The sequence below is a fragment of the Spizellomyces punctatus genome (assembly GCF_000182565.1).
Source record: "Spizellomyces punctatus DAOM BR117 chromosome Unknown supercont1.4, whole genome shotgun sequence".
NCBI classification, from domain to species: Eukaryota; Fungi; Chytridiomycota; class Chytridiomycetes; order Spizellomycetales; family Spizellomycetaceae; genus Spizellomyces; species Spizellomyces punctatus.
The window spans coordinates 114,739-132,989 of NW_015971540.1; the positions used below are offsets into that span (position 1 = coordinate 114,739).

The 18,251-nt window shown below is 47.4% G+C and overlaps 10 protein-coding genes across 10 annotated transcripts in view; 5 read left to right on the forward strand and 5 right to left on the reverse strand.

Annotated features, from left to right (window-relative positions):
* Positions 1–1,201, forward strand: part of SPPG_02475 (uncharacterized protein) — a gene marked incomplete at both ends in the record, with an annotated part of 1,755 nt that extends 554 nt beyond the window's left edge. Inside the window, 7 exons of the mRNA XM_016750762.1 lie at positions 28–117; positions 171–268; positions 332–378; positions 441–527; positions 587–740; positions 809–1,079; positions 1,140–1,201. Coding sequence (XP_016610007.1) covers positions 28–117; positions 171–268; positions 332–378; positions 441–527; positions 587–740; positions 809–1,079; positions 1,140–1,201 — 809 coding nt within the window. The remainder of the gene's footprint in view (positions 1–27; positions 118–170; positions 269–331; positions 379–440; positions 528–586; positions 741–808; positions 1,080–1,139) is intronic.
* SPPG_02476 (uncharacterized protein) lies at positions 1,067–3,186 on the reverse strand. Its single transcript, XM_016750763.1, has 8 exons — positions 3,100–3,186; positions 2,695–3,039; positions 2,582–2,620; positions 2,477–2,519; positions 2,381–2,402; positions 2,291–2,311; positions 2,125–2,213; positions 1,067–2,047 (listed from the first exon to the last, which is right to left on the reverse strand). The coding sequence occupies exons 2-8, from the start codon at positions 2,753–2,755 to the stop codon at positions 1,459–1,461; spliced, it is 864 nt and encodes a 287-aa protein (XP_016610008.1). The 5' UTR covers positions 2,756–3,039; positions 3,100–3,186; the 3' UTR covers positions 1,067–1,458.
* A 2,763-nt stretch (positions 3,187–5,949) lies between these two features.
* SPPG_02477 (uncharacterized protein) lies at positions 5,950–7,137 on the forward strand. The gene is made up of 3 exons (XM_016750764.1): positions 5,950–6,274; positions 6,345–6,653; positions 6,720–7,137. Exons 1-3 carry the CDS (start codon positions 6,152–6,154, stop codon positions 6,990–6,992), a joined length of 705 nt encoding a protein of 234 aa, XP_016610009.1. The 5' UTR covers positions 5,950–6,151; the 3' UTR covers positions 6,993–7,137.
* Positions 7,138–7,705: 568 nt separating this feature from the next.
* SPPG_02478 (SUMO family protein SMT3) lies at positions 7,706–9,151 on the forward strand. The gene has a single exon (XM_016750765.1). The coding sequence runs from the start codon at positions 7,913–7,915 to the stop codon at positions 8,852–8,854; it is 942 nt and encodes a 313-aa protein (XP_016610010.1). The 5' UTR covers positions 7,706–7,912; the 3' UTR covers positions 8,855–9,151.
* A 135-nt stretch (positions 9,152–9,286) lies between these two features.
* On the reverse strand, positions 9,287–9,977 carry SPPG_02479 (uncharacterized protein). The gene is made up of 2 exons (XM_016750766.1): positions 9,654–9,977; positions 9,287–9,586 (listed from the first exon to the last, which is right to left on the reverse strand). The coding sequence occupies exons 1-2, from the start codon at positions 9,961–9,963 to the stop codon at positions 9,402–9,404; spliced, it is 495 nt and encodes a 164-aa protein (XP_016610011.1). The 5' UTR covers positions 9,964–9,977; the 3' UTR covers positions 9,287–9,401.
* Positions 9,978–10,052: 75 nt separating this feature from the next.
* Positions 10,053–11,366, reverse strand: SPPG_02480 (uncharacterized protein). Its single transcript, XM_016750767.1, has 2 exons — positions 11,031–11,366; positions 10,053–10,972 (listed from the first exon to the last, which is right to left on the reverse strand). Exons 1-2 carry the CDS (start codon positions 11,329–11,331, stop codon positions 10,392–10,394), a joined length of 882 nt encoding a protein of 293 aa, XP_016610012.1. The 5' UTR covers positions 11,332–11,366; the 3' UTR covers positions 10,053–10,391.
* Positions 11,367–11,466: 100 nt separating this feature from the next.
* SPPG_02481 (Signal recognition particle receptor subunit alpha) lies at positions 11,467–14,026 on the forward strand. Its single transcript, XM_016750768.1, has 8 exons — positions 11,467–11,706; positions 11,772–11,951; positions 12,016–12,100; positions 12,172–12,367; positions 12,432–12,552; positions 12,616–13,288; positions 13,349–13,611; positions 13,677–14,026. The coding sequence occupies exons 1-8, from the start codon at positions 11,503–11,505 to the stop codon at positions 13,803–13,805; spliced, it is 1,851 nt and encodes a 616-aa protein (XP_016610013.1). The 5' UTR covers positions 11,467–11,502; the 3' UTR covers positions 13,806–14,026.
* Positions 13,942–14,905, reverse strand: SPPG_02482 (uncharacterized protein). Its single transcript, XM_016750769.1, has one exon. The coding sequence runs from the start codon at positions 14,826–14,828 to the stop codon at positions 14,016–14,018; it is 813 nt and encodes a 270-aa protein (XP_016610014.1). The 5' UTR covers positions 14,829–14,905; the 3' UTR covers positions 13,942–14,015.
* A 100-nt stretch (positions 14,906–15,005) lies between these two features.
* On the forward strand, positions 15,006–16,305 carry SPPG_02483 (uncharacterized protein). The gene has a single exon (XM_016750770.1). The coding sequence runs from the start codon at positions 15,033–15,035 to the stop codon at positions 15,936–15,938; it is 906 nt and encodes a 301-aa protein (XP_016610015.1). The 5' UTR covers positions 15,006–15,032; the 3' UTR covers positions 15,939–16,305.
* A 396-nt stretch (positions 16,306–16,701) lies between these two features.
* On the reverse strand, positions 16,702–17,725 carry SPPG_02484 (uncharacterized protein; the record flags this gene model as incomplete). The annotated part of the gene is made up of 3 exons (XM_016750771.1): positions 16,702–17,441; positions 17,514–17,569; positions 17,646–17,725. 3 exons carry the CDS (start codon positions 17,723–17,725, stop codon positions 16,702–16,704), a joined length of 876 nt encoding a protein of 291 aa, XP_016610016.1.
* Between the last annotated feature and the right edge of the window lie 526 nt (positions 17,726–18,251).

The window sequence follows — 18,251 nt, forward strand, 5'->3', positions numbered from 1 at the left end:
GGACATCTGATGCATTTAATTAAAGAGACGCGGGTGTGAAAGCGGTTGAGAATCTGATGAAGAAGAAGGGACGATTTGATTATATTATGTTGGAGACCACCGGTCTTGCAGATCCCGGTAAGCATCTTAATCGCTGCACTTATGATAGAGTTGAGGTTGACAGTTGACAGGGCCGATTGCATCAATGTTCTGGTTGGATGACGAGCTGCAGAGTGAGATATATCTTGATGGAATATTGACTGTGGTGGATGCTAAATACGGCTTGGAGGTATCAGTTACACTGAATTCGCGAGATGTCAGGTCCAGGTGTCTTATATCTCGCCCTGCACAGCAATTGGCTGAGCGGAAATCGAACGATATGGTAAACGAGGCAATAAGGTTCGTCATTATTGAAAAACCTCTCTGGCTGTGGCTTACTGAATCCTCACGTTTATATTCAGGCAGGTCGCCTTTGCCGATCGCATCATACTGAATAAAATCGATCTCGTGACGGACGAACATATCAAAGACTTGGAAACTGCGATAAGGTGTGTTAGATTGCCAACAGTCAGTTTCCACATTCCGCTCATGCTTTTGGAGGGAATAGATCTGTGAACGCTGTAGCGCCAATATATAGAACAACCAGATCGGAGGTGCCGATAGAGTTCATGCTGGATCTGCACTGCTTTGACGACCGGTCGAAAGACCCGTTCGCTGATACCAATGCCGGTAGACCTCCATCTGCGACACATATAGACGAGGTAATTGAAGCAGATAGGTTCCATCTGCATTAGGGCATTTGTTGACACGTGATACATATTTTCACTAGGATGTCCGAACAGTGGCCTTTACTGTTCCTGGACAAGTCGACCTCCACAAACTGGATGCATGGTTACAGAGTGTTTTGTGGGAGCGAACTGTTCCAGGACGGCGGAAAGACACAGCAGGCGGAATGGAGATACTACGATTCAAAGCACTAATCAATGCGACAGGGAACGACCGCAAATGCGTCGTTCAAGCCGTTCGAGAGCTCTACGATAAACAAGAAGGCGCCTTCTGGGAGAAAGATGAAGAACGAATAAACAAAGTGGTCCTGATCGGTAAGTGTCCAATGTTTTACTTTGTGCGATTTAGCTATAGCCCTATTAATATCATATCAGGCAAAAACCTAGATGAGAGTTTCCCCCAGTCATTCCGCGAACAATGCCTTGCTACCTATTAACCGTCTCCAAACGAGCTACCTTATACGCGCCTTAAAATGCTACGACGTTCCATTCCCATTTTTTTTCTTCACCACCATGTTTAAATTTTGCTATATACAATGAGGTCCTTTAAAAAGTCATCTTCTTGAAAATGAAGAGTCAGGACCATTTCGCGGTGTGGGAGTTTGGGATTTGTAAGCAGCCCCCTCTTATTCTCTGAATCAAGCATTCGGTGTGGATACCATTGTATGTGCTAGTCTACACGTTAAGGCGGAATTTACTGGTGTTGATGAGATGGAGCAGGTTGGAGGACGACTTGTGGGGGGTACGCTGGGGCTGCTGAATAGCCAATGTAAGCATAACCAGCGCCGCCCGCGACAGGTACGGATGTATACTTTGGATAGGCTCCCACATTCATACCGATCATACCCATCACCATCCCACCCGCAACGGGGGAAACGGCGACCGTGGGGTCTACTGTCTCAACTGCCTCCGTTTCCACACTGTCTTCATTGTCGCCTTGCGGCACCTGGTCACTGTCACCACTTTCAGTCTTTGCGACAGCTGGTTCCATTTCGTCTCCGCCCGAGGCTCCAGGACTCGGGTATGTTCCAAAATATGGTATCCCTTGCGACATGGTAGGCGACATGGGAGACGACGTGGGGTATCCGTAAGCCTGATAAGGAGTTACCCATCCATGGGGTGTGTAGTATGCTGCGGTCATATTTGGGAGAGGTGCACCATTTGGAGCGTACGTAGGTGTGGGAGACATACTGCTGATGAATTGGGCAGGGGTAAGGGGAGGAGACACGGGTGACGTTGGGAGAAGGAGGCCGGTCGGGTGAGGTTTATAAAGGTAATGGGGACTATGTTGAGGAGAGATGAGCGTAGGTTTTAAAAAAAAAAAAACTTGTCATGGGGGCTGCTCCTAGAGTTGTCTTACCGGAACGAGGGACGCAGGACGCGGTGGTCTCCCCGAACGGGCTTGCCGTTCGGACCGGATACGTTGGAAGCCTGCCATCCTTTTGGACCCTGTTAAAATCAGTTACACATTCCGTAAATAGACGTGCCGCGAGTATCGTGCCACTTGTGTGTTGTCAAAAACCGACCTTTACGACGTCGTACTCCACCTAATCATATAATGACATGTCAGGGTTTGGATGATTGTATAGGATTGTATGTCTTTTCGATTAACGTACCGTTTCGCCTTCTGCCAAACTCCTGTCATTCGCAATGTGTAAAGGACTAGTGAATAAAAAGCGCTGCTGCTGCCTGCTCGTTCGTGCAGCACATACCGAAAACCACCATTGTTCAATATAGCTGTATGGTGCACAAACACTGAAAAACATGTTACATTTGGCTGGCGTGAGAACGGACCAAGGATGTGTTTGAAGACCTACCTTCCACGTCGCCAGCATCAGGAATGATGAAACCGTAACCTACAGTGAAGGCAAAAACCTTGGTGTGAGGAAATAACGCATACGCGCAGAAGTCCAAAAGAAAAGAAGCAAACCTTTCTGACTGTTAAAGAACTTGACCTTTCCAGAGGAACGCACGGGATGAGCCGTATTCATGTCTTGGCAACAAAGAACAAGAAGGAAAATGTATAGAGAAAGTACTTGCGTCGAGAAACAGACGAAAGTGTTGAAAGCGTCGGAGAAATCTTTTTATGAGGGATCAAGCCGCCGTGTGGAGCTTTGAACGGGAGGTGAACACGAAGCCGTATATTGCGGTTCGTTCAAGCAAATAGATTTGAGAAAGTGAAATCAAACGCCCGCACTTTATGAGGTACGACGATAGAATCAATTTTTGAAAAGAAGTCGTTTTGCTTCTCCAACAATCCAACAGTCTTGAGCCGCTTTTTTTAGACCGTAAGTTCATCAAGTGGAAATCGTGAGAATTGCAAGTGTTTGTTTACCTGTTTGGTTGCAGTTGCAAAAGCGCTGTGTTGTTGAACGGTTTTGTTCGTTTTGCTTGCGAAACCTGTTCGAGGAAAACGGAGCTCGATAACCAAAAGCGCGCAGCAGATCCAAACCCCGCCGTGATCACGAGAAACGTTGCAACTCAACGAACCGCTCTCATTGTCTTATTGGGTAAATTACAGGCACAGTCATGCAATGCTTGCTTGCATTTTGGGCTCAGTTTCTCCCCAACTTTCTTCAAAGGCCCTGGCCCTGAAACTACGGGCAAAGTGCGTTTTGTTTTTTCATTCGTTTGGGATCCAGGAAGGAGGAGGGCAAGAAGCAAGCAAGCAGGGACGATATCCATCACCTTTTTTTGTTGTTGCCTTTTGACGGGTCATCCTTGTTGAACATTGGGTTGGGCTGCTCACCGGGCAACACCCCCATAATTACCATAGAATTCAAGACATTTGCACTGAAACAACCAGGCAACCGATCCTTTGTTCTTGCGCTAGAGTATCACCTTTAGTTTGTTTCGAGGGATGCAAGCATCTTTTAGCGCCATACTTTTGACTCGGTCTCCCCCCAAGATTTTTGGGATTTTTAGATACAGCTACTAAGCCCTTGACTTTGTAAAACTTGAAGATTTCTAAATGTTTAGGGAATACTTATTACAATAATCAGCTGGTACTCTACGACATTGCATCCAAATAATTCTCAAGTTTACCAATAACCACCGCGCTAGCCTGCTCCGACCACTGCTGCTTCCCACACGGAGGTTTCTTGTCTCCAAAGAGACTCGGGTGCGGTACCAATGTTGGCGGAGGTCCGTAACCCCGTGTTAAAGTCATCTTACGTTTGATTATCCAAGTTCACCTATTACCATGCCTGAGACCCAGAACACTTGTCCTGAATGATCACAATGCAGTTCAGATGAGTTGGTGCGAACCCGGGTTGTTGTCATTTAAATATGTTCTGTGGAAGCACTTTTCTATGCACAATGTTATGTGCACACCCAAGTCTTTTATTTTGTCTACATACTTTGTCTACATGACGTTGAATTACATACAAGAAGGGCACTTTACACACCGCAATCGAAGCCATCGTGCTGTGAGTTGAAGGGCTTATACCCCATTCATTACACATCCCGACATCCCGAATCCACGTTAACCAGCAGGTACCCATCCCAAACATTTTGAGTCGAACAGTATTTTTCAAACCGGTGCAAGATCAAACTCTGGCCCAGCAAGGGTTCATGCTCCAGTGCGAGAACAGAATAATGTGGAGCTGTTTAAACTGATCATGGCTGGTCAATACAGGGTTGACCATCCCTTTTCCATCGAGATGAAAGGGAATCCTGAATGGATCCATTGAAGAGGATTACCTGCAAGACAGCATTTACGATTGCTCATGATGTTCCGTTCGCTTGCATGCTCGCACGTCCAGGACATGAACCCATGGATGGAGACATCTTTCCAAGAACAATGTGCATCATAACTATTTGGCTACTCTATTCCGTGACATTCTTGTACGGAGACAGTAAGCAGATATCACATTGGTAGTGCAAACGGGAAGTGGTACACAAGCAGAGTATGAGTGTTGGACTTAGGAATCATGTTATAGGTCATACATGTGTCTCCCATTGAAGGAGATGCTCGTGCTGTCGCTGTTTGCCTGCCAAGGTCCTAATGAGAACGTCTTGAAGGATTCAATTGCAATGTTCATCTCATCTTGATGAAATGGTGTACAGTCCATCATAAACTGGCGGCAGGTGTGAGAACACATCTCGTTGGTTCTTCCATCTGTCCAATTGTACACCCTGCCTCGAGAACCCTGCATAGACTATGTCTATCCTTGGCCAGACCAAGTACTTGACATCTTGTGCTGTCTGCACCTACAATATTTCGTCTTCATCTCGTTGGGGAGAACCGTGGGAAAATCAAGATAAACAAATGACTCGCTTCACGCGTTTACATAATCTAAACGTGTACGTGTCGTTTGCAAGGGGAAGAACGCATGCCAGGAGGTGAAAACGACGACGATGATTGGGCGTTCATGGCGTGCTCAGAAGAATGACGTACGCAGATACGGAATCTTTCGCCGAGAGTTCCCGAATTGCAAAAAAAAAGCGCAGTTCTCCAGGGTTATAAAAAGGCACCCTCTTCCGCATCCCCCCACCCTCTCTTCACTCGCCTTGGGACGGCGTAAAACTCGAGCCTGCCTTGGGATGGCGGAAAACTCAACTCGGTCGAAAAGTCATAACCGGATAACTTTAATGGCCGTTGTAGTAATGCAACGTACTACCTCTTTGAGGTGGGCGCCTGGGACTGATCGTTTGCGCGCGCCAGAAATAGAAGGAGCAACGACTCGCCGGAGCCTTCGGGTGATGATGGCATCCTCTTCGGGGGAAGGGCCTGTGATAAAGGATGAAAAGGATGAAAAAGATGAAAATGATGGCAAAGATATCAAACCAAACTGCCTTTGAAATCCTATCTAGACATTGTATTTTCAGCGGTTCTTGCAGTCAGCAGCTCATGCGCGATATTGCCTACAAGGCAACCCTCACCTTACTCCAGCGGTGGAGCTTTCCTGTGGTGTTGAAAACGGAACGATGAGAGTTGTATGAGTTACAGAAACAAGCATTGACTTGCAAGCTGCATACACTTGCAAGCATTAGGCCAGCTATGCCATATCCCATACGTGCATCGGATAATGCACTTGTGCATGAAAAGTGCTCTTGAAAGCACTCTTCTTTATCCTATCGGACCCATGGAACTGTTGCTGACATGAGAACTTCGTAAGCCAAGTAGGGGGTTCGACCCTCGTTCTTCACACAACAATTTGGACTGTTCAAAGAACGCGAGACACTTATCGCTGTCGTCCGTGTGCGTTGTTGGGTCCCATGCCCAGTCCATCCATTTCTTTTTTTTTCTCGTCTTGACTCTTGAGCAGCAATTGCAAAGTCATTGGCTGCATTCTCTCCTGATTCCATTATACGAGCTCACACATTATCTTGAATACTTCGATACCCTGTAACCTTCGACTGTCATACCGACCAAGTGTACAGTCATGGATACTTTGACGTTTAGCCCTCCCGCAGCAATTTACCAAGAGCATGGCCGGCATTCGCCTCCCATATGTCGCAAGCGCAAGCTGATTGAGGGAAATGGTGTCGAAGAAAATGGGAAATCGGTAGGTCTGACTACTTGGCTTTCGGTCCATTGTGGTCAACCAACTCAATTCTGGTCATGTCGTTTACTAGAAACGCTTGCATGTGGGTCCATGCCCCAATACACCTCCATTTACCATGCCCTTCTTCCCACCACCAGCGGAAATGAGCTGCAATGGCAATGTGATGCAGTGGCCCGTTCCTGGAATTGATCCCCACCTTTTGCAACAGCAATTAGCAGAGTTGCAAAAGGCCTTGCCTGGACCGACGTTTGGGATATCAGATATCCAGCAGCGTCATGTGGACCGGAGACTGGAACCTTTGATGGACATTTATGATTTTGGGAAAGTACATGAAAGGCTGCTGGCTTGTGGAGAGAGTGAACCCATGTTGTTGGATGAGGTATGTTTGGTACTGCCTGTTTGCCGCATCGATGCATTATTGAAAGCATGTTTATTTTTTTGGTAGATTCCGCCATCATTACAATCCTCATCAAGACCCAACCTTCGCCGCTCATCCTCTGATATGTCTCTATGTACCTCTCCATCCCACCATATCTCCCAATCTGTTTCCCTTTATACTCCCGTTCCATCTCCGCAGCGATCTCCCGGAAGGGCGCCAGGATCTGCCCCAATGTCTCCCGGAATGCACCGACAAATATTTTCAATGGGCTTTCGAAGGGATTGTGACAAGTGTCGGATGGGTGTACCAGGACATTATATGCACGTCATGCAACGTTGAATCTAGATACCCTTGGACCCTTTTTTCAAGGAACCATTGTTGGAGTGGGATTGATCAGTGTTGGGGTTAGAGCTGCCAGAATATCTTGTATATAGTAATAGACTGCCGCACGAGATTCCCCGCATGTTTTACTGTGCAAGTTCCGACTGCCTCATCGGACGAGAGCTATCCGTCGTCCTTGAGTACAAGGGGACATACATAGGGCAAAGAGCAGAGAGGAGGCCATTTCGGCTTGAGAGAATGATGCCCTTGGGGTCTGAGAGTAGGTGCTTTTAGCACATTGGCCTGTGCATATACGTCATTTCAGTTTCAATAGCTTGGAAGGCAACTGTTTTTAACCATTAGATGGACTGTCACTAATTATTTGGTCGTATAAATTCAGGACATAAGAAAGTAATTAGAGCGGTGAAAAGCGTTATTTTCAGAGCTATTCTCGGGTCTTGAACAAAAAAGACCATCCCAAAACGGACGGACGACATGAATACAAAAAGCGTTGGACGATAGTGTTATATAACAATCTTTTACAAACAGTTTCTCTACTGAATCTTTCTTGATGCAAATGGCATCTCACCTCGTTCTCGATTCCTTTCAAGTATTATCCCTACTGCAATGGTTCTTTGTTGGAAAGAAAACCCAAAATCACCAAAGACGGTGACTTTAAAGTTGAGAGCTCAGCTGGTTGGCCATGTGACCTTGGTCGAGATTTCAATTGATATCCGCGTGGTGTTGGGTCTTACCCCACCTTTCTTTCTTGCTCTGGTTGGATCATCGTGTTTTTTGTGGGTTTGGATCAGTGCCCAAAGGGGACACACCAGCAGCCTTCAAAGGTCTTTCGTTTTGCGGCCTAACGTACATAGGAAGTTGTGAATTTGGCAGAACTGTGGGGAAAATAGGACCTATATCCAAGACACTCATTTGCTATGGTCAACTTGAATTCCCACCCACCCGAACAGGCCCCGCGGACTCTCACCGAATTTGATACCATGACATCACCCCGCTCTCGCCGGTCTATACGAGATATATACATTCCACGTCCTCAAGATGGCACCTCATCCTCGTCCGATTCAGAAGAAGAAACGGACTTGCAAGATATTGGACGTATCCGTCAACGATTCCTTCACACGGATGATCGTAGTGCTTTTGAACGAACAGTTCTCAGTCGTACTTCGCGGAGGAGGACAAACGGGACTCTGGCGGATCAAGGCAACGAGTCGGAGAGAAGTGACGTTACAAGGAGGTGGACCGTCGACCCTTGGCGGAATCCAAGTGAACGGAGTGCTAATGAAAATCGACAGAATCTACGTCGTAGAGCTGTGGTGCGGGGGGCGTTATCGCATGTTCGTCGTCAACCGTATGACGAGGAAACCACTCGGTTTGCAGCGCAGTTGGCCCGGAATCTGTCGTACGCTTCCTTCCAACGTGCTGAAATGACTGCAAATGGAACAGACACAAGCACGAATGCCGAGTCTAGTTCCGAGACATCATCGTCGGAGGAATCAGCTCCCCTCCCCCCTCTTGCACCTATACCCATCACAGCAGATGCGAATTCCATCACAATCCATGCGGACATGACTCCAGAACCTACGGTTTCACGAATCATGGATCCCCTCTCTCCCTATGTCCGAATTGTTGTACTACCTCCCGATAACAGTACCGATCCTATCCCCTTTAAAATTCGACGTACGACACCCCTGGAGCGCCTCATGGACGTTTATTGTCGGAGAACGGGCAGAAGTGCGTTGTGGTCTGAATTTATGTTTGGGGACGCCAGGCTACTCGGAAAACAGACGCCCGAAGAGTTGGGAGTGGAAAAGGCGGCAGTGATTCGGTATGTGGAGCTGGGCGAGCGCGTGGGCCGGTGATGATGATGTCCTTGGACTGCTGTTGCTATGATATAATACCCCAGGATCGCGTTTACCATATCAAAAGGATAGTAACTCGGTGCGGTCTGGTGTAAAGATGGACTGCAGACCTTACCATGAGCTGATGGGTATATTCATGTTCTTATATTTCGGCCTCTTGGTCACGCATTGCGTTTTGTATATACCATGTATAGTGCTACACGTTGGGTTGTCTTTTTGTGCAATAGGTGATTTACTTTGCAACCTTTATGACATGGCGTTGGCAACAATATAGATATTAGTCTCTTTGTTCCCCGAGTTTGTGTCATCTTTTTTTTGGACTTTTATCTTGGAACATGGCTCATATGAATGTAATACAGTTCGAGCAGCAGCAGGGATATTTGCCCACACATTGCTCAAAGAATCGACAAGACCCGGATTGCGGCGCAAGTGGTGCAATGTGAAGAAGATAATAATAAAGTCTCTGTTCAAAAACATGTTGCAAATACAAAATATAAAACACTTGATAACACATTTCCACTAATGTTGCTGTCAATCACGAATGCTGCTACGACCTTGCATTTTCGATAGCCTTAAGAATGTCTTGAGCAACCTCCTCAGGCGTCCTGCCATCCTCCACCTCAAATATAATCTTTGCCCATTGGGACCCATCCGCCAGATCTAGAGCAATAGCCGTCGCCTTCTTTCTAGCATAAATAAAATCCGGTTTCCGGTGAAGGTGATAAAAATTGCCTATAAACAACCATGTATTAGACGCTGTATCCGGCCTCGTCAATCTCTCCAAAAAAGTAAAACCTACCAGCATAAAAGACGCCCGGCACACTCGTCCCAACACGGAGCCCATTCCAGCAGACGCACAGGTCGTCTGGCCGAACACGGACGTTCGTAATGTGTTTAAGTGGGACGGACACGGGTGAGAATTGCACTGCGAGGAGTTTTTGACATGTTGTGAGGGAAAGGACAAGGTCAGTTGACGTTAATTGGAGAGTTGGGGCCATGGCTTCTGAGAAACGATAAACAAAACAAAAAGAAAATCGCAAAAGTGAAATGGAAAAGGTTGGGAGGGATTCCTGCGCTTGTCTTTTTGTACTCGAGGACTGATGGGTCATCAGATTTATTTCTGGAAACGCGACCCGCGCAGGTGGGGGCTTCTGCCAAGTCCACAGTAGGCAAGAACAACTTGGCAAGAGTATTCCTGGGGCAACATTTCTCTTTTTAACAAACAATGGCATCTATTTCACATCCGAAATTCTCCATACACATTTCCTAATGCTTTGTTGGCAGAGAAGTTACAATATCCCATATCGTATTCTCTTTTGCCCCCAACATGTGTGTCGTCTTGAAGGAATCAAACGATTAATGGATCCCAATCCACACATATTGGCCGCATTGTGTATGACGATTCGGATCCGCAGAAATAACTGCCAAGGCAGTAGGGTCACACGTTGGCTTCCGGGGATCCACACATGGTTATAGATGTATTTACCAACCCGCCACTGAACCGTAGTGTAGCGTAGCGTATTCCCCTCTGTTTATCCTAAATATGGTGAATACCCGACTTGGCTCTAAAGCGAAACAAAGCCCTAAAGACTAAAATTGTCCAATATGTGTTCAATCCAGTAAACACTACATAATTGATGCATGTCAGAATCCAGACAATGCCTGGCAGCCGCCGTAGTCGTTGCCAGAGGAGGAGTGGCCGGGCAATGGCAACTGTGGCCTTGGCCGGAAGGGATCCTTGACCGGAACGCTCTTCCACCTTTTGCACAATGTTGTTCTCCCTCACATCCGCGTCGTTTGTTCGCTTTGTAACACGGAGAGCGTACCAGAGACCCAAGGGTCCTGCTGGCGCACGCACCAATAAAAACAATACGCATCGAACAATCAACCAAAATTCATACGCCTTGCCCGTTTCCTTGCCCAGTTTTTGCATCACCCACAAGACATTTGTCGCAACCACGGTTAGTTCGCTTGGTAAGAACACGGCTGGAAAATAGCTGGCTACTTTGTAATGCCGCATGAAACCCGCCCCCAGGGCTCCAAGAACGTGGTGAATCCAGGCAGATGGATGCTGCCTTCCCACGATCCCCATTACATAACTATCATATAATGTGTAGCCTGTCATATTTGTTAATTTAGAATAATTTGGTGCTGAATAAGCTGGAACGAAACTTACCGATATGGGCAGCAAGAGTTCGGTCCAAGAGTTCAGGATAAGGTTCAATAACATCCTCAGAGTATGGTTGACGCTTCAATAGTAAGTATAAGGAACTAACGGAAACAGTGAGTGCGTTCACAGTCGATGGAAGCTTTTCTGCAAGGAACAAAAGATCGGCGGAATTCAGACGCGCAAGTGTTGCGGGGGATAGATAGTGTATAAGCTGAGCCGCGATTTTGTGGAGAATCAGGTGGAAACCTAGCGGAACTAGGACTTGGGCATCTGCAAATTGCTTGAGAGGAAGACTCGGGACAGGCATCTTGCGTTGCCTGTCGCCATTCGCCGCACAAGCTCCGGGATCGAAGAGTCCGGGAGTCCGCGCGCAATCGCAGCGCGCAGCAGTCACGTGCGATGCCAGCTATCTGGAACCGCCCGCTCATTGCAGTCTCCATTTGGTTGCTCAATTCCGTGTCAAAGCAGAACTGTAGCCATGCTCGACGCTGTCACAGTTTTGACCAAGGGGGGTTTGGTCCTTTGGTCTAAAGCGTACACCGATATCCGCGGCCCGCAAAATCCCATTGACAGTCTAATTCGCGACGTGCTGATCGAGGAGAAGGCTAGCAGTGACGGATATGTCAAGGATAACTGGAGAGTCAAGTGGACCTTTGCCAATGAGCTGGGATTGATATTTGTCGTGAGTGCCCCCACGTTGAACCGAGCTCCGTAGATTGCCTCGCTCATGGCTTTGTGACGTGACAGATAGTATATCAAAAGATCCTTCAGCTCGCGTACATTGACGAACTCTTGGAAGCTTTTAAGCGTCTGTTTTGCAAAGACTATGCGTCCAAAATTGCCACCCCAGACATTCTCAACTCATATGACGATTTTGAACAAAAATTCGACACGCTATTAGCCGCATTGGAAGCAGACGAGCTGAAGGTAATCCACTGTCACCGAACTCCATGCTCATTAGAAACACTGATTGGATTGTCAAATTTTCAAGGCCAAGAAGTCAAAGGGACCTAGAAAGTTTGAAGATACCAAGGGATATCAAAACACGCTGGCGGGATCCAAAAACACTGACAAAGGTAGCTAAAGAATATCTGCGTGATGCTCTCCTTGCCGCTATTGACCTCTATTTGCTTCAAACATGTAAAAGACACGTCAAGTGCACAATTAGCACCCGAAGACACCGATAGTGAATCGCACTCTTCCAAATCGGTTGGAGACAGCCTGGACGAAAAGTTGAACGCGCTAGGACTGACTGGCCGACGGGGTGCCAAGGGAAAGCGGAGAGGCGGGAAAACATCCGGAGGGTCCAGAAATGCAAGTCAAGAGTCATCACCGGTCGAAGGGTATGTCTCATTGTGGCTGCAATCTGGTTGTAGTTATCGTATTGAACCGCTGTGGTGTTTCCAGGCGAAAGTCAGTTAAGGCATCGCGGACATGGGTGGGTGGCGTTGCGGGATCAACAACGTCGGGGAATTTGGACTATAGTGATTCCAAGGAACCCACGTCAGTAGTTCCTTCTGGGGATCTGGTGGGTTGACCAGACATGCGCAAGGAACGTCTGGAGTGGTCAGCATCTAACCTCAACTCTTAGGTTGGGACAGCCCTTGGAAGCCGAACAGCGGACGGTTTGTACGACGCATTAGAAATGGACGAGAGACCATCCGACGATGAGAATGATGAAACCACAGAATCAACAAGCACCAAGCCAAAGGGCATCCTTTCCTTCTTCCAGAACCTAACTAGTGCCAAAGTTCTCAAGCGAGAGGACTTGGAGCCGATCATGGCCAAAATGCGCGAACACATGGTCAACAAAAATGTAGCAGCAGATGTCGCAGACCACCTCTCTGAATCTGTTCTACAAGGTCTTACTGGCCAAAAGATTGGAGCCTTTTCATCTCTAACATCCGCTGTCAAATCCCAAATGGAATCTGCACTTCGTCGGATTTTGACTCCTCGCACGTCAACCGACGTACTACGCGACATCTTCTCCGCACAGCAATCTGGACGACCTTACACAATCACATTCGTGGGTGTGAACGGAGTCGGGAAGAGTACGAATCTCTCCAAAGTGTGCTTTTGGCTCTTGCAGAATAATTTAAAGGTTCTGATTGCCGCGTGTGATACCTTCCGATCGGGTGCTGTGGAGCAGTTACGAGTTCATGAGAGGAACTTGAGAATTGTGAGACCTGGTGCGATTGTAGAGTTGTTTGATCGGGGGTATGGAAAGGATCCAGCGGGGATTGCCAAAGATGCCATTGCCTATGGTAAGGACCATTGTTTGGATAGAAACCGCAAAAGCATTGTTCTCATTTCGGTCTCCGCAGCCAAAAACAACCATTTCGACGTTGTTCTCATTGACACAGCGGGCCGGATGCAAGATAACGAACCGCTCATGCGGGCGCTTGCAAAGCTTGTTGCCGTTAATAACCCAGACAAGGTCATCTTTGTCGGTGAAGCCCTCGTAGGCAATGAAGCCGTAGATCAGCTGACCAAATTCAATCAAGCGTTGAAAGATTTCAGTGGTCTCTCAAATCCCAGGCAGATTGATGGAATGATCTTGACAAAGTTTGATACCATTGACGATAAAGTGAGCCATGGACTATATTTTTAAAACTATCTTTGCATGATGAATGCTAACTCTGGTCGGAATAGGTTGGCGCGGCACTTTCCATGACATATATTACCGGACAGCCGATCCTCTTTGTGGGAACCGGTCAGACGTACACGGATTTGAGAAAGATGAATGTTAGGAGTATAGTTAATTCACTCCTGGCCAAATAGGTGTAGGGGACGGCCCGTTTGGAGGGGCAGCAGGCTGTTACTTTGGACCAGAACGGTCATATTCCAGATTTGATGTTGGATAACGTGTTGATCGTGCGGTCCGCGATGCAAATAGATGGTTTCATTGCAGGAGAAATACGAAATGCTTTATTGCATTGCACTGTCCCACGCAACACAACACAAGAGTTATATTCACAATAATTTTTGTATTTACCGCTTCTCACATCTGAGAATAACGGCAGCATCATTATGGTCTTCCATGGAGAGTGCTCTCAACCCAGTGTCGGCTGCATATGTTGAAACGCGTAGCCAGGACTGAAACCCAGGCATCACCGATGCAGACTCTACCTCATCATCGCCATCTTTGGCCCATGTTTTCAAACCCCCTACAAACGCCAACTCTGGCTCGGCCAATGATGCCGCCACGATAGTTTCCTTTTTACCGCGACCAAACAGTCCAGCCAAGCTCAATCCTCTCCTTTGCTTTCTTTCACCCTGCTGTTGCCCTCCACCAAGTGCTATCAACGGATCTACCCCGAAATATCTCCCCAGCATAACCTTGGCAGTCCCTTCTCCAAGACCATAAAACATTCCTTGGAAGAACGGGGTAATAACAAGGGAAACAAATGCGCGCAAGTTGGCATATTGCGCCAATGTATCGGTTTTACCATTATGTGGGAGAAGGTCAGATGCACTTGGAGGAAGAATTTTCGATTCGATTTCAGCTGATGAATCGGTATCCGTTCCCCCCACGTCTGACTCATCGTCCGCGTCCGATGGGTGCGTGAACTTTGACCGACGCTTCGAATGGGTCGTGCGGGTAGCATGCTGTGTCCTTCGCGGGGAAATGGGTCTCGGATGGGAAAGGATGGTGGGAGATGGGTCTGCGGGAGCGGTGGCTGCGGTTAGACCGGGAGATGCTGGTGTTGGCGTGACAGGAGTGTTTGGAGGGACTTGATGAACCGGAGACGATGCCGTTTGAGGTCGACGCGTAGGGTCGAGAGGTAGCGTATGAATCGTCATGTCGTGCTGGCGTTGAACAAGCGCTCTTGTGAGAGGGATGGAAATTCAAAAGAGATGATGGTGACGAGAAAATACGGGCTGACACTCTGCGTTGATCGCCCCCGTGGCCGACTGACTGTAGTGGCACAGTCATCTTATGGATGTCATTCCAAGTTCCAAACCCGACGCCCGTCAGGTAGGCGCACATCTCATGTGAACAAGGACATGATGAATACACTTACTGGAACCATCGCCGTAGAACACGGAAAACTGTTCTATACGCACACTCCCGCATATCCTGCAGTCACCCAAAGACCCCCGTTGCTACTCATCCATGCAGGTGTTGCTGATCACTCAATGTGGGAGACGACTGTGGCTCACTTTAGCCAGAGAGGACACCAAGTCATCACATATGACACTAGAGGGTACGGCCAAACCCGAAATGATACTACAGCTCCAGAAACTGCGTCATACAGTAATGTCGACGACGCGATTGCATTGCTAGATCACCTTGGAGTGAACCAAGTTGTTGTCGTCGGTAACTCTCGCGGTGGAGCGATTGCCTTAGATATCGCATTACAGTTTCCTAAACGAGTAATTGGGGTCGTCCATATTTGTGGTGGAGTGGGCGGGTTAGAAGGTCCAGAATATGATGAGACTACCAGCGGAACGGACCTTGAGAAGGAGATCTTCACCAAAATCCTTCAGGTCTACAGTGATAAGAATTGGGATGCGTTGGAGGACCTGTTTGCATCTGCTTGGGCAGATGGAGTTGGACAGCCTTTACGCAGATCAGGACATGTGCATGACCGTGTCAAGCAAATGGTCCATGCCAATTTGGCGGCTCATGAAAAGAGCGGAGAAGCACTGGCTGTTAAACCCAGACATCCGCAGCCGTCTGCAGCAGAGAGAATTGAACAATTGATGTCTCCGCTGTTGGTGATTGTTGGTGGGCTGGACACCTCTGCTACCATTAGAACTGCGGATTGGCTGGTCAGTAAAGTAGAAAAGGTTACAAGGGTGGACTTTCCGCAGTGTGCTCATATGGTTAGTTTGGAGGAGCCTGACAAGTTCCATTGCGTTGTTGAGGAATGGTTGGAAAACAATGTTGGCTGTGTCAAGGCTATATGAAATAATCGGTTACTATGTGAATGCGAAGGACATAGACTTGGAAACAAGCACGTCATTCGTAACCCATCAACTGACATTGGGCTAGTAGCAACAGCCTTCTGTTTGTAACGACGCCTACTACGCAAGCCCATAAGCCAAAGTCAACAAATCCAATTCTGTATTCACAACCCTTTATCTTAACGAGAACGATGAAGCGAGGTACACTCGAATCTCAATGATATTGTGTTATAGCACACAATGGAAGTAGAATCCAAGTGCCTTCCGAGAGATATACAATTTCGCCACATTTCAGTAGAGGGTTGAGTAGCGCCATATTATAGGCAGTTTATGTGCCCATTAAAGAATACAAGATGAACCACATTTTGGCAGTCATTGATATGAAAAGGCGCTGACGCCCGACCAAGAGAGGCATTCACAACGTTTGCAAGATGACCTATGCAGATTTCGATATCATCATTTTACTATTACTATACATGACCATCGTCACAGGTACTTCCCCTGCACCTCCAATGCTCCATTGGAAAATTGTTGCCACTGACCCTCCAAGTACTACAAGATACCATTGTGTGTTATGAATGATATACTCGGGCGCTAATTGCCGAGGCTTGCTGCCGACTAGATCCAGCTGCTGTTTCATCGGACGTACACAAATTTTCTAACAGACTACAAGGCAAGTCAATTCCCTAATCCCCAAAAAACCCACACTATCCTCCCCGGCAAACAACGAAAAAGTAAACAGAAACTAACAGAAAGCAACTTGTTCTCACCGTCGTCTGGCGGCTGCGGCATTCTGCTGTACAAACTTTGGTATAGCGTACAGATATATCAGGTTTGCAGCGTTGTAAAGTAAGAGCATGACGTCCCCAAAAACCATCCCGTATATCGCTGCATCGGCCAAGGTAACTATTATAGCCAATCCAGAGAAGAGGATCATGAAAGATAACACAAAGACCATGCTATGTCCGCTAATGATCCGGTCTTGTTTCTTTTGGACAGGCTTACGCATCGACGGATCGACGGCTGAAGAGGCGCGAATATCGCGTGTGGAGGGTAAAGAGCGGACCGCCGACGAAGGTGCGCTCTCATGGAGATCTGTCGTCGATGTTCCGCCTGCACTGGATTGGAGTAACTCGGAGACCGCAGTAGGAATTGCCAAAAACAATGATTTAAATGTCCAAGGTTGACGAGCCGGTGGACTTTGTCCAACGTCTGCAGCCGTTGCCCGACTGCTAGCACCAGGATCCACTACATTTTTCCGCATCTTCAATACCAATCTCAGTGATGCAACTGCGAGGGCCCAATCAACAAGAATGTCCCACACGAGTGGAAGCCCAAGGGCACCCCATGCTGCATATTTCTCGAATTGGGTGACCCTTCCTTTTGTAAGGATGAGGGCCCATGCTACGGCGCCGTATCCCCATCCCACGGCGGTGAAGAAGGCGGTTAGGGTGAGAAGCAGGATTCGGAGCCAGCGGGGATAGAACGTAATGTGATCGAATACGCCTGGAGGTTATCAAGGGTTTAAATAAGGGAATTGGAGAATTGGAAAGGACCAGGCAATCAGTCAGTACGTACCAAAACGGACAATATTAATGACGTTTACAATGGCACCACATGCAATCGTCGCCGTGCTAAAAAAAAAATAGAGAACATGTAATTTAGCGCCCTGCATTGCCATCAGGCAACGACGAAAAGCAAGTAACTTACTACATCAAAAAGGTCCATATGCCTTCAAAGCATCCTACGCCCTGCCTAGTGACAACATGATCGACCACGAACCCCAGCATGCTCATCAAACTCGTAAAAATGGCAACCCATGACACTATTAGTGCCAAGTTAAATTTCGACTTTCGGGCCATATATCGACGGACGGTGTAAGCTATTCCAACTAGCGCTAGACATGACCCAAGAGCGAGGAACGGCACGCTGATGTGCATGACACTAGCCAAAAGAGAACAAGGTTGACGTTAATTCTAAAAGTGTCGCCCATTGACACTTGTTTGAGGAGTCGCCTACTTTTGCGGGTATTTGGCTACGCAAATGTCGAGGTTATGAGGCAAAGAGTTGTTGTGCATGGTTGCAACAGTGAGCGAGTCTCTTTGACACCGCTATCAAGACTTTTTATTTCGCAGCCTTGTTTAAAAAAAAGAGTAAAGTCCATAAAAACCCGAAAGTAAGCTTGCCGCACGGGCATTTTGATAACCGCTAGCTTTATGCAAGTCCGTTGTTTGTTGAGCGGATCCTCTGATTTACTAAAAACTCTTTTTTTTTCTGGGTCATGGAAAGTAATCAAAAAGATTGCTATTCATTGCG